Source organism: Carcharhinus amblyrhynchos, chromosome 6 (genome assembly GCF_965287045.1).
Source record: "Carcharhinus amblyrhynchos chromosome 6, sCarAmb.v2.hapA, whole genome shotgun sequence".
Lineage (NCBI taxonomy): Eukaryota > Metazoa > Chordata > Chondrichthyes > Carcharhiniformes > Carcharhinidae > Carcharhinus > Carcharhinus amblyrhynchos.
The window spans coordinates 62217004-62229846 of NC_137329.1; the positions used below are offsets into that span (position 1 = coordinate 62217004).

Here is a 12843-nt window from a genome sequence, read left to right on the forward strand (position 1 = left end):
AGCATGGATAGTGCACATGTAAAATTCTTTACAGATGGTCCACACTAGTTGGTATACGGGAGGAATCCAAATTTGCCATCAGTATTAACAGATACTCCTCCTGCACTAAAAGGGACGAGCATTAGTTCCATGTTTTCTGCACACTTAAACGCTATATGTGCAGGGAGAAAGGCCATCATTAAGACTGAGGTTTCAGAACAGATAAGACGAGCCCGAAGGAATCGCATAAGATCAAAGAGAGTATAGTTTGAGAAAGGGGCTGTGGTCTACTGCAAAAGAGAGCCTAAAAGGGTGGAAAGGACCCAGGAAAGTGATAGAGACACATGGCAAGGTTGTTACACTGCAACATGGTAACCAGACAGTGCAAGCCTATTCTTTGAAAGTAGTGGGACCTGGGTATGAATTTGGAGCATCTGATCAAGATGTGGAAGTGCAGGAAACACTTTGTACCGCAAACACGCATACCCTGAGCTACTTATGAGGATCCGACAGCTATAGATCAGTCAAGTACCAGTGAAGCACAGGATGAAACTGCTACTTCAAAGGTTCAGTTATCCAAAATAGGCACAGTGATATCATACACACCCGAAGGCTCAAGTGAGTGAAGGGATGCCATTATAATCTGGAGGGCCAGAAAACCCTCAGGGAAGTATAGACATTGGCTCAACGTCCAACAGCGTGGGCAAGAAGTCAAAGCTTTAGATTGGGAAAATGGGGTGGAAAGATGGAAACAAACAAAAAGTGAGACCTAAGTCCTGAGGATGAGACAGCAAGCATTCGTGAAAAGGTCACAAATCTGTGACCAAAGTTGTGTCAACAGAGAACAGCAGTCTGACAGTAGCAGCCCGGACAGAAACAAACACGGCAGTAGAGGTCGAAGTTTAACAAGGAAGGCTAGGAATCAAACCAATGATATGAATAGAAGTCCCCATGGTAAGGAAGTTTTGGTGACTGCCAACAAAATGGAGCTCATGGATGTAAGAGAGGCCAAACAAAGAGAGCTGATAGTTGGAAAGAGTTTGGGGGCACACCAAGGTACCAGAGAAAGGGCAGCCTGCTCTCTCCCATTGGTGGGTTTGCATATGGAAAGTTTTGCAAGATGAAATGTATAAAGCTTAAGCCAGGTTAGTAGCCCGTGGGTATGAGGAACATTTGGATGAGAGAAACAATAGGGTTGATTCACCCACAGCAGTTATTCTAGCATCTAATAATTGAATGTGTAAATCAATAGATATCAAAGCAGCATTTCTGCAGGGCGAAACATTTCAGAGAGAAGTTTTTTTGAGGCCACCCAAAGAAGCAGGAAATACAGAAGGACATTTGCAGAAATTGAACAAATGCTGGACACAGCCAGTGTCCTTGATGCATCAAGGATTTGGTATTTCTCTGTACAACCTGTACTACTGAAGACTGGCTGTGTCCAGTTAAACACAGTAAGAAGTCTCACAACACCAGGTTAAAGTCCACAGGTTTATTTGGTAGCAAAAGCCAGTAGCTTTCGGAGTGCTGCCCCTTTGTCAGGTGAGTGGGAGTTCTATTCACAAACAGGGCATATAAAGACACAAACTCAATTTACAAAATAATGATTAGAATGTGAGTCTTTACAGGTAATCAAGTTTTAAAAGTACAGACAATGTGAGTGCAGAGAGTGTTAAGCACAGGTTAAAGAGATGTCTTTGTCTCCAGACAGGACAGTTAGTGAGATTTTGCAAGCCCAGGCAAGTCGTGGGGATTACAGATAGTGTGACATGAACCCAAGATCCCGGTTGAGGCTGTTCTCATGTGTGCAGAACTTGGCTATCAGTGCTTATATTGTGCTTAACCCTCTCTCCACTCACATTGTCTGTACCTTTAAGACTGATTAGCTGTAAAGACTTGCATTCCAATCGCTATTTTGTAAATTGAGTTTGTGTTTTTATATGCCCTGTTTGTGAATAGAACTCCTACTCACCTGACGAAGGGGCAACCAGTGCTCCGAAAGCTAGAGTGGGCCAACAAAAAAGAATCAGAAGTGTTGAGGAGTACGATAGGACAGTTAAATTGGCTATGCACACAGAAAAGACAGAATGGGAGCTATAATGTCCTAGAGCTAAGTTATATGTTAAGGCATGCTTCAGTCAGAGAGATCCTACTTGGAATGGCCCAGAGTGAGGCCTCAAATTTGGAGTAATAAAGTTTATTAAATCTTTTCTTTGATTTATAAATTGGACTAAGCTTTGCTATATTTTTATTGTCTATACTGAAAGAGTTCTTTTTGGATCAACATGCTCTGTCTGTATACTGCACAAGAAACAGTACTTTTCACTGTATACTAACACATGTGACAATAATAAATCAGATCAAATCCTTTAGCTGCACCCATTCCAAAATCTTACATTTCATAAATCAACTAATGAAAGAATCATCTGAACACTTCAGATTTTCATGTGTTAAAATGTAATGTTAAAATTCTCAAATTATTTTATTCCACTTTATATTCCAATCGGTTCAAGCACAATCAGAAATCCTTCCAAACATGATGCCATTCTGACAGGAGTACAAGGCGAGGCAGTGGCACAATGGTTAGCACTGCTGCCTCACAGCAACAGGGACCCAGGTTCAATTCTGACTTCAGGTCACGCTGCATACAGTTTGCACATTCTCCCTGTGTCGGCGCGGGTTTCCTCCAGGCGCTCCAGTTTCCTTCCGCAGTCCAAAGATATGTGAGTTAGGTTGATTGGCCATGCTAAATTGCTCCTAGTGCCTGGGGGATTAGGAGGATAAATATGTGGGAGTTACAGGAATAGGGGCTGGGTGGGATTGTGGTCAATGCAGACTCAATGGGCCGAATGGCCTTCTTCTGCATTGTAGGACAGCATTTTTGTCCAATCCAGCACTGTGGTATAGTCACTGGACTAGTAATCCAGAGACCCATGGTAATGCTCTGGGGACCTGGGTTCGAATACCACCACGCCAGATAATGAAATTTAAAAACTCAATAAATACCTGAAATTAAAAGTCTAATGATGTTGATTGTTGTAAAAATCCATCTGGTTTACTCATGTCCTTTAGGAAAGGAAATCTGCCTACCTCACCTGGTGTGGTCTACGTGTGACAGCAATGTCTCTGAAAAGGCCCAGCAAGCCACTTGGTTATATCAAATTGTTACAAATGGAAGAGAAAGGAATGAAACTGGACCACCTGGCAGCGACACCAAAAATGACAACAATAAACCCTGCCCTGTCGACCCTACAAAGTCCTCCTCGCTAACACATGGGGGTTTGTGCTGAAATTGAGAGAATTGTCTCACAAACTAGACAACAGCCTGACCTAGACACACTCACAGAGTCATACCTTACAGATAATTTCCCAGACACCATCATTACCAACCCTGGGTATGTCCTGTGTCACCAGCAGGACAGACCCAGCAGAGTGGTGGTACAGTGCTATACAGTCATGAGGAAGTTGTCCTGGGAGTCCTCAACATCAAGTCTGAATCCCATGAAGTCTCATGGCACCAGGTCAAACATGGGCAAGGAAACCACTTGATGATTGCCATGTGCTGCCCCCCACTGCTCTATCAGTACCAATAACTCTTCCATGTTGAACACTACATGAGGACAGCAAGGGCACGGAATGTCCTCTGGGTGGGGGACTTCAATCACCAGGAGTGTCTCGGTAGCACCACTGACTGAGCTGACTGGGTCCTTAAGGACATCGCTGTTTGACTGGGTCTGAGGCAGGTGGTGAGGGAACCAACAAGAGAGAAAAAAGTACATGATTCATCCTCACCAACCTGTTTGTCACAGATACATCTGTCCATGACAGTATCGGTAGGAGTGAGCACAGCACAGTCCTTGTGAAGACAAAGTCCCGTCTTCATTGAAGATGAAAATATCCTCCATTGTGTTGTGTGACACTGTCACCATGTTAAATGGGACAGACGTCAAACAGATCTAGCAGCTCAAAACTGGCATCGATGAGGTGCTGTGGGTCATCAGCAATAGCAGAGAATTGTACTCAACCACAATCTGTAACCTCAGGCCCAGCATATCCCCCACTTTACCATTACCACCAAACCAGGGGATCTACCCTGATTCAATGGAGAGTGTTGGAGGGCATGCCAGAAGCAGCACCAGACATACTTAAAAATGCAGTGAAGCTACCAACAGGACTGGGTAGAGTAGAGCCATACAGCAGAAGCAGCAAATGATAGATTGAGCTAAGCAATCCCACAACCAATAGCTCAGATCTAAGCTCTACAGTCCTGTCATATCCAGCTGTGAATGATGATGGACCATTTATCAACTCACTTCAGGAGGAGGCTCCACAAATATCCCCATCCTCAATGATTGAGGAGCCCAAAAAAAACTGAAGAATTTGTAACAATCTTCAGCTAGATGTGCCAAGTGGATGATCCATCTTGGCCTCCTCCAGCGGTCCCCAGTATAATAAGAATTGTCATAACTGGACTTTTAATTCCAAAATTTTTATTGAATTTTTAGATTCCACCATTTCTGTGATGGGATTCAAACCCGGGTCTCCAGAGCTTTACCCTGGGTCTCTGGAATACTAGTCAAACAACAATACCACGGTGCCACACCTCCCTGGAGGTTACCATTGACCAGAAATTGAACTGGACTAGCCATATAAATACCATGGCTACCAGAGCAGATCAAAGGCTAGGAATTCTATGGCAAATAACTCACTTCCTGAATCCCCAAAGTCTGCTCCCTCAGTAACAGTATTGAACTCTCTCCCCAACAGCACAGTGGGTGTCCCTACACATCAGGTTCGGAAGTGGTCCAAGAAGGCTGCTCACCATCACCTTTTCAAGGGCAATTATGGCTGGGCAATAGATGCTGGTCTAGCCAGAGACACTCACATTGGGACGGCGTTCAGTCCACTGAAAGATGGCATTTCACTCCATCCGCTCCAACCGGCGTTCCGCTCCAACCGGCGGATGGTGTTCCGCTCCAAACGGGGTACAGTATTCCATCCCAACAAGAGTACAATCTGTTATAGAGAGACTGTTCCAAACCAATCTCTCATAGAGAGCAAGGGACTGTGTCTAAACCAGCATTGTGGGTGCTGCACACTCTCCACCAGTGATCATCTTAGCAGCGATTGAACATGTGAGGCTGTGGTGAATGGGTTTGGTGATCGCCTGAGGAGGGCAGTGAATGTTGTGTTTCGTTTTCACCACTGAGCTTTTCATGAAGGGAGTCCAGCATTATTCAACTTCAGTGGATTACAAAACTTTGCACCAATGTCACATCAAGAATGATAGGGAGTGGGATAGCTTGAACTTGGGTTTGGACATAGCTCGGCACAACATGGAGGGCCGAAGACAGTGCTGTACTGTTCTATGTTCTAAGAAGACATCCCAGGGATTTCAATCACAGCTATGATTACAGAAAACTCTCATTCAAACTGCTCAGCTTGTGATATCGGGACGCATGCCCTCTTGCAGTCATCAGCCAGCTTCCCAGTGTGAACAGACTCGGTCCACTCCCTCCACTGGCAAGAATCACACTTTGCCTCATTTCTTTTCCGAAGTGGCATACAATTTGATATTCTCTCTTGCTGAAAAACTGGTCTGAAACTCTCCCATTTTCACGCTCGTTCGACACTTAGAATTATTTTGGTAAGATCGTTCTGACTGTGTTTAAGCAGTCTGTTATTGCCACTCCTAGCCCACTGCACTGCTCGAGTAGGAGAAATCAGCGAGAGTCCTGCAGCAGGATTCGCGACCTGTGTCCAGTTGATTGCGATTCTCCTGGGCCATTCTATTAATGTGCCAAAAAAATCAGTCTGATATTCACATTTCAGTATCATTAGCAAGTCTGGGATGGTATTGCCCAAGTTCGCTAAAGTCCCCCACTGCCTGTGTCTGCACAGTCAGTAAGGATCTGCCTGGTGCACAGAGTCCTGTAGATTCATTTCACCCAGCTCGCCTGAAAAATCAGCAGGAAAAGCTCCCATGTTCCTGCCCATCGGCACTTTTTTTTGGAGAATCGCCCCCAGTGTCCAAACCAGTTTGTCATAGAGAGAGAGAGACTGTGTTCAAACACTGGCACCATTAGAAAAGAACCTGTTTGGAAGTCAGTGGTTACAGATTGGAAAGCTTGCTGATGACACCGTTAATATTTGCAGGATTGTTAAGGTAAATATACTGTGGCCAAACGAGCCATCTAAAATGGTGATTTGTAAAGCACGCTGGGACAATTGGGCAAGAAATAAAATGACAGGCTTCAGCCTAAAAGACAGAGACAAACAGGCTGCAACCCAGACCAGTGAATATACAGGATATGGGTCATCTCCAGGACAAAAGAGACTTTCTGGTCAAACTGGGTTGTTGACCAGACATAAGGGTGCCAGTAACCGCCTATCTGGGAGGTGCCCCCAGCACCTGCAAACATGGGCGTTGGGGACAGACCCAGAGATTGGTGTGGCAGCACCTAATTGGATTTTATCGATCAGGGTGATCAAGTCCTGATCGATTGATTGGCAATGGCCAAAAGGAGCGCAGAATCCAATAGGGTATAAAGGGTGCTGCACAACCCAGAATCTCTCTCTCTCTCTGACCCCACAAATGAGCTACAACACCGGTGACCATTGCCAGTGACGACTAGCATGAGGAGAGCCACCACACTTGAGAAGGAAGGAAGACCATAGCCAGAGTGCCAGACCAGACTAAAGGACCAGACTACGCAGAGGACGACCGAGACCAGTGCACAGATAAAGGCCAATATCTGCTTGGGTACTTGCCAGTCACACAAAGTTAAGTCAAGGTCTTGTATTGGACTTGAACTCTCATATTTTCTGTAAAGATAACTTATTGTTGGTTGGGTGGGTGATTATTGATTGTGTGTCTTAAATAAATATTGGTTATACTAACAGGACGTCTACTCGCAATTATTTGTCCACCGTATAAGGGTTAAAACAGACTGTTCGGCAGGCACAACAATACCAATTCATCTTTACCTGAAAATAGCAGCCAATTGGATGCGTATGTTTCCATCCAAATGAGAAATGTGGTCAGAACTGCAGAGTTCTCGTTCCCGAAATTGTACGCACTGAGCCCTTGTCAGAGAGAGAAGATATCATTGCAGATACTCACGTATAACAGCAATAAAACTGGTTTTATCCAGGAGAATCCATAATCCAAATCCGAGAATTACAGCGCCCAGAATCTGTAAAATCAGCACACCAGCCAATTAGTCCAGAAGGGAAAGAAATAAAATCATTAGCCCAGAACGTGTGACCAGCGCTGGAAAGCTCTGGGCTGCTAGATATAAAAAAAAATTTTGCACACTAATCTAACTTGAAAAATAGTGCCCAAACTCCCAATGGGAGCAGCAGCCTTCAGCCAAACCATCTCCGCAGACCCCAGCACGTTGCAGAAGGATCCTAACTACCCCTGCTTAACACATGGCCAGACTGGGAACACACATTAAGATCAAGCTTGGAAATAGCAGTTTTACACTGAATACAGAGAAGTATTTTCCTGCTGTTATTAAAAGTATGTTGAAGCTTTTTTTAAAAAAGTTGCTATTTATTTAAAGTAGCTAATCCTATTGTTATTGGCTCATTTAAAATGTATTTTTATGATTGAAGATGAATATTATTTAATATATAAATGCACATATATTGTGTTATTTGTTCTAAATTTGTGAAACTACTATTTAAACCTACATTATATTATTGTGTACCTTTACTTGTGGCATGTTTATAAGTGTTAGTATGTTTTAATTTTGAATATGGAACTGAAAATTTCATTGGGAAGGTGAGAGTTCAGAATATCTCGGACCATGAGTTGGATTCCTGCAAGAGGCTCCGAAAATTAGGGTTCACGTTCTGGGCCATGGAAAATGGAAATTTGTTTATCTTTAATATTTTTCTGGTTTGCTTACTTAATTGAAAATTCTCCTGTTTACCTGTTCTGCATGTTTCAATAAAGCACTTGTATGATTTCAGATTTAATTGTTTTGTTTCAATAAAGTATTAGTAAAATTTTGCAGTTTAATGGAAACAATTATTAACAAAAATAATTTTATAAATATAAAACTTTAGTAACATGTAAACACTTAACTAAACATTTTACTTTAGCAGTTGCACAATGCATTTTGTTTAATTGCCCCATCTTTTCACATTTCTAACAAAATATATTTTTCTTTAATCCAATGTTCAACAAAATATTTTTATACATTAACACAACAGCTCTGTGAGAGTGGGAGAAGAGCAGGGAGGGGTTGAAGAAGGACGGGTGGGGAGTGGGATGGGGAGGGAAGGGAGTAAGGGGATGAGGAGGGTGAGGAAGAAGGGAAAGGAGATGGGGTGAATGGGAGGCGGGGGAAAGGAGTGGAGAAAAGGGGAAGGGTTGGAGAGGAGGGAAGGGGAAGGGATGGAAAGGGGTGGAGAAGACGGGGAGGGTGGAGAGGAGGGAGGAAGGGAGAGGGAGTGGAGGGCGAGAGGGTGGAGAGGAGGGGATGGTGATGGGGGGGAGTCTGGAGAGCAGGGGTGAGGGGGAGGAGAAGAGGGGGAGGGGGTGCCTAGGAGGGGGAGGGGATGGGGAGGAGATGGAGGGAGTGGCGAGGAGGGGGAGGTGGTGGCAAGTAGTGGGAGGAGGGATTTTACATGTAGCCTGACTCTTCCACGCCTAGGTTGACACCTCAAAAAGAACTTCAGTTAAAAAGCCGTGCTAAAAGTGTGATGACTCCAGATTTTCAATCTGCACTGGATTCTACCTATTCTGGATACCTATCAGACATAGTTCTTATCAGCTGACAGGAGGATTGCACATGTCACCTTCAGCAATACTTTCCTAAAGCATTTGAACTAGCTCAGTTGCATTGGGATCAACACTGCATCAGACTCTCAAAATAGGGTTAAATACTGCTCAAAATATATAGCAAAATGCAAATGAACAGACACTAACATCTACCTTGTTATATGTACTTTTTTACTGGAATTAATTGCCATGATAAAATTGTAAAATTGAAAAATCTCACTTTGTGTACATTACATACATGTTAAACATCTTTTTAAAACATTTACAAAAAAAATTAACCCACCCAAAAAATGTCTGCTGCCTCTACTCTCTGCAGCTAAACCAAAAAATGAGTGCAAAATAAATAAGGGCAAAAACTCACCTATCCCCAGCCCAAGTGGCAGACGTGAGGGCAAGATTACAGCTTGGCACAGCCATACAGGCAACATTCTGAACCCAAACCATACCTTCAAACTTGGCACTCTTTCAGCGCACATGTGCATACACCAGGACTTGCGTGTTGTCCCAACTCACAAATGTGGGGCACTATCAGGTTAAATCGGTGTTTGGCCACAGTTTCAACTTGGGGGATGATAAAGAAGAAGGGACTGATTAAAAAACCTCTTCCCTGATCTGGCTGTCTCCAGAAAAGGTTCAGTGAGAGATGGCAGTTATCCATATGAACATGCAAATCAGGAGCGGTGCATCTTGTAGATGATACACTGCTGCTACTGTTCGTTGGTAGGGGAGGGAGTGAATGTTTGTAGATGTGGTGCCGATCAATGGCTGCTTTGTCCTAGATGGTGTCAAGATTCTTGAGTGTTGTTGGAGCTGTACTCATTCAGGCAATCCTAACTTCTGCCTTGTAGATGGTAGATAGGCTTTGGGGAGTCAGGAGGCGAGTCACTCACTGCAGGATTCCTGGACTTTGATCTGCTCTGGTAGCTACAGTATTTATATAGCTAGTCCAGTTCAGTTTCTGGTCAATGGTAACCCCCAGAATGTTGATAGTGGGGGATTCAGTGATAGTAATGCCACTGAATGTCAAGGGGCATTGATTAGATCCTCTCTTGTCAGCCCAAACCTGGATATTGTCCGGGTCATGCTGCATTTGGACATGAACTGCTTCAGTATCTGCAGAGTCACGAATGGTGCTGAACATTGAACCAAATATCCCCAATTCTGACCTTATGATGGAAGGAAGGTCACTGATGAAGCAGTTGAAGATGGCTGGGTGTAGGACACTACCCTGAGGGACTAGTGCAGAGATGTCCTGGAGCTGAGCTGAATGACCTCCACAACCATCTTCCTATGTAGCAGGTACGACTCCAACGGGTGGAGAATTTTCCCCCGATTCCCATTGATTCCAGTTTTGCTTAGGCTGCTTGATGCCACACTCAGTCAAATGCTGTCTTGATGTCAAGGGCTGTCACTCTCACCTCATCTTGCAATAAACAATGACATTCTATTAGTTTTCCTAATTACTTGCTGTATCTGTATACTAGCCTTTTGTGATTCACACTCAGATCCCTCTGCATCTCAAAGCTCTACAATCTTTCACCATTTAATTAGTATGCCTTTTTTATTCTTCCTGCTAAAATGGACAAGCTCACATTTGTCCACACAATATTCCGTTTGCCAGATTTTTGCCCACTCACATAACCATTCTATATCCTCTTGTGGCCTCCTTGTGTCCTCTTCAGAACTTTCCTATTTATCTTTGTGTCGTCAACAAACTTAGAAACCATACTTTCTGTCCCTTTGTCCAAATCATTTGCACAAATTGTTAAAAGTTGAGGCCCAGAAGTAATCCCTGAAGCATCCCATATGTCACATCTTGCCAAACAGAAAATGACCAATTTATGCCAACTCTCAAATTCTGGTTAGATAGCCAAACTTGTATCCATGCCAGTATATTACCTCCTATACCATATGTTTCTCTTTGCTGCAATAAGCTTTGATGTGGCACCTTATAAAATACCTTCTGGAAAACTAATTAGTCTATATCCACTGGTTCCTCCTTATTATTTCTTCACAGAATGCCAATAAATTGGTTAAAGATGGATTCTCTCTCACAAAACAATGTTGACTCTGCCTGATTCCTTTGATTTTTCCAAGTGCTCTGCTATAATTATACACCAGACTCAGTGAGGAGCCCCCCGCACCTCCACAGTCCGCACGGGGCTGCCTGCACCTCCACAGTGTGGAGCCAACTGTACTCCATTGTCAGTGTGGAGCCGCCTGTGCCTCGGCAGTCGGCGCGGAGCCGCCTGTGCCTCGGCAGTCGGCGCGGAGCCGCCTGTGCCTCGGCAGTCGGCGCGGAGCCGCCTGTGCCTCGGCAGTCGGCGCGGAGCCGCCTGTGCCTCGGCAGTCGGCGCGGAGCCGCCTGTGCCCCGGCAGTCGGCGCGGAGCCGCCTGTGCCCCGGCAGTCGGCGCGGAGCCGCCTGTGCCCCGGCAGTCGGCGCGGAGCCGCCTGTGCCCCGGCAGTCGGCGCGGAGCCGCCTGTGCCCCGGCAGTCGGCGCGGAGCCGCCTGTGCCCCGGCAGTCGGCGCGGAGCCGCCTGTGCCTCGGCAGTCGGCGCGGAGCCGCCTGTACCCCGGCAGTCGGCGCGGAGCCGCCTGTACCCCGGCAGTCGGCGCGGAGCCGCCTGTACCCCGGCAGTCGGCGCGGAGCCGCCTGTACCCCGGCAGTCGGCGCGGAGCCGCCTGTACCCCGGCAGTCGGCGCGGAGCCGCCTGTACCCCGGCAGTCGGCGCGGAGCCGCCTGTACCCCGGCAGTCAGCGCGGAGCCGCCTGTAGCTCTGCAGTCAGCGCGGAGCCACCTGTACCTCTGCAGTCAGTGTGGAGCCACTTATATCTCCACAGTCAGTAAGGAGTCACCTGTATTGCCATATAGTCAGTGAGGAGCTGCTTGTATCTCCACAGTCAGTAAGGAACTGCCTGTACCTCCATAGATTCGGTGAAAAAACTCCTGTATCTCCACAATCAAAGAGGAACCATCTATATGTCCACAGTCAGTGAGGAGCTGCCTGTATCTCCGCAGTCAGTGAAGAGCTACCAGTATCACAACAGTCAGTGTGGAGCCATCTGTATCTCCACAGTCAGTGAGGAGGCGTCTGTATTGCCATAGGAACAGTGAGGAGGCTCCTGTACCTCTGCAGTCAGTGTAGAGCCACCTGTATCTCCACAGTCAGTGAGCAGCTGCCTATATCTCCTCAATCAATGAGGAGCCGCCTGTATCTCCACAGTCAGTGAGGAATGGCCTGTATCTCCACTGTCAATGAGGAACCGCCTGTATCTCCATGGCCTGTGAGGAGCTGCCTGTATCTCCACAGTCAATGAGGAACCACCTGTATCTCCATGGCCTGTGAGGAGCTGCCTGTATCTCCACAGTCAATGAGGAACCGCCTGTATCTCCATGGCCTGTGAGGAGCTGCCTGTATCTCCACAGTCAGTGAGGAATGGCCTGTATCTCCACTGTCAATGAGGAACCGCCTGTATCTCCATGGCCTGTGAGGAGCTACCTGTATCTCCACAGTCAATGAGGAACCGCCTGTATCTCCATGGCCTGTGAGGAGCTGCCTGTATCTCCACAGTCAATGAGGAACCGCCTGTATCTCCATGGCCTGTGAGGAGCTGCCTGTATCTCCATGGCCTGTGAGGAGCCGCCTGTATCTCCACAGAGTGGGAGTAGAACCAATCTGTTGGATAGTGTTTATTTCTGTGGTTCCATGTTTTCCCTCTCTCTCTGAGTTCTCTACTATCGATCCACAAACCCCATTCTCTACATCTTTCTCTTTACCAGCTGCGTGCACCGGTTGGAACTGACAATCCTTACACTGACTTCTCTTGCTAATCTGACTGTTTCCAGCTCACTCTCAAAGTTAATGACTTTCAGCTAAGATGATTCTAAACAGAATTGCATGCGATTGGGGTAGTTTCACCGTCCATGAACCCTCACAAACTGCAGTCCAGGGGCACAACCCTTCCAACCATATTCAGTCAAATTGTTAATATTCTGAATATTGAGTTTCAGTTTGGTTTATTTTTGTTCATTTTCCATACACGCGCTTTCACTGGGTAATGTAATGT

General features: G+C 45.8%; 1 protein-coding gene across 1 annotated transcript in view; it reads right to left on the bottom strand.

Moving 5' to 3' along the window:
* Window positions 1-12843, bottom strand: part of cd82b (CD82 molecule b) — a 63034-nt gene that overhangs the window by 25271 nt on the left and 24920 nt on the right. Inside the window, exon 3 of the mRNA XM_080190539.1 lies at window positions 7103-7175. Within this exon, the coding sequence (XP_080046665.1) occupies window positions 7103-7175 (73 nt within the window). The remainder of the gene's footprint in view (window positions 1-7102; window positions 7176-12843) is intronic.